Consider the following 617-nt stretch of genomic DNA (forward strand, 5'->3'; position numbering starts at 1 on the left):
CTGATGCCTCAGGTTGGGAGGAAAAAGAAGCGCAGGACAGCTGCTGCGTCAGTTGGGCTCCGCTGCAGGCCCCTTACACCCACAGCAGCAGCAGCAGCAGCAGCAGCAGCAGCAGCAGTTGGTGTTGCTGCTGCGGCAGCAACAGCTGCTGCTGCTGCGGCTCTGCTGATGAAGCCGAGTGGAGCGACATGTGGGGCCGCGCAGCCACATGGGCGGGGGAGGGGGGAGCTGCTGCACTGGAGAAGGATTTGCTGCTGCTTGCTGCTGAGCTGCTGAAGGTTGCTGCTGCTGTTGCTGCTGCTGCTGCAGCAGAGCACAGACGCGCTCTGCTTGCCTTCCTCAAACGCCAGCACCAAGCAAGCCGCACTGCACAGCAGCAGCACCAGCAGCAACAGCAGCAGCAGCAGCAGCAGCAGCAGCAGCGACTGAAGCAGCAGAAAGCCCGTCGGCTTGCAGCAGCAGCAGCAAAACTCACCATGGAGGCTCTGGCCCGCACAGAGAGGTCCCGGTGGATGGCAACAGACCTACTAGGTAGGTTCTGCTTCAGCCTCAGCAGCAGCAGCAGCAGCAGCAACAGCAGCAGCAGCAGCAGCAGCAGCAGCAGCAGCAGCAGCAGT

General features: G+C 62.6%; 1 protein-coding gene across 1 annotated transcript in view; it reads left to right on the plus strand.

The window, feature by feature from the left end:
* The window catches only part of EMH_0031830 (uncharacterized protein), a gene marked incomplete at both ends in the record, with an annotated part of 10,325 nt that overhangs the window by 6,582 nt on the left and 3,126 nt on the right, over nucleotides 1-617 (plus strand). Inside the window, one exon of the mRNA XM_013494570.1 lies at nucleotides 175-615. Coding sequence (XP_013350024.1) covers nucleotides 175-615 — 441 coding nt within the window. The remainder of the gene's footprint in view (nucleotides 1-174; nucleotides 616-617) is intronic.

Source organism: Eimeria mitis, genomic scaffold (assembly GCF_000499745.2).
Source record: "Eimeria mitis Houghton genomic scaffold, Emh_scaff1204, whole genome shotgun sequence".
NCBI classification, from domain to species: Eukaryota; Apicomplexa; class Conoidasida; order Eucoccidiorida; family Eimeriidae; genus Eimeria; species Eimeria mitis.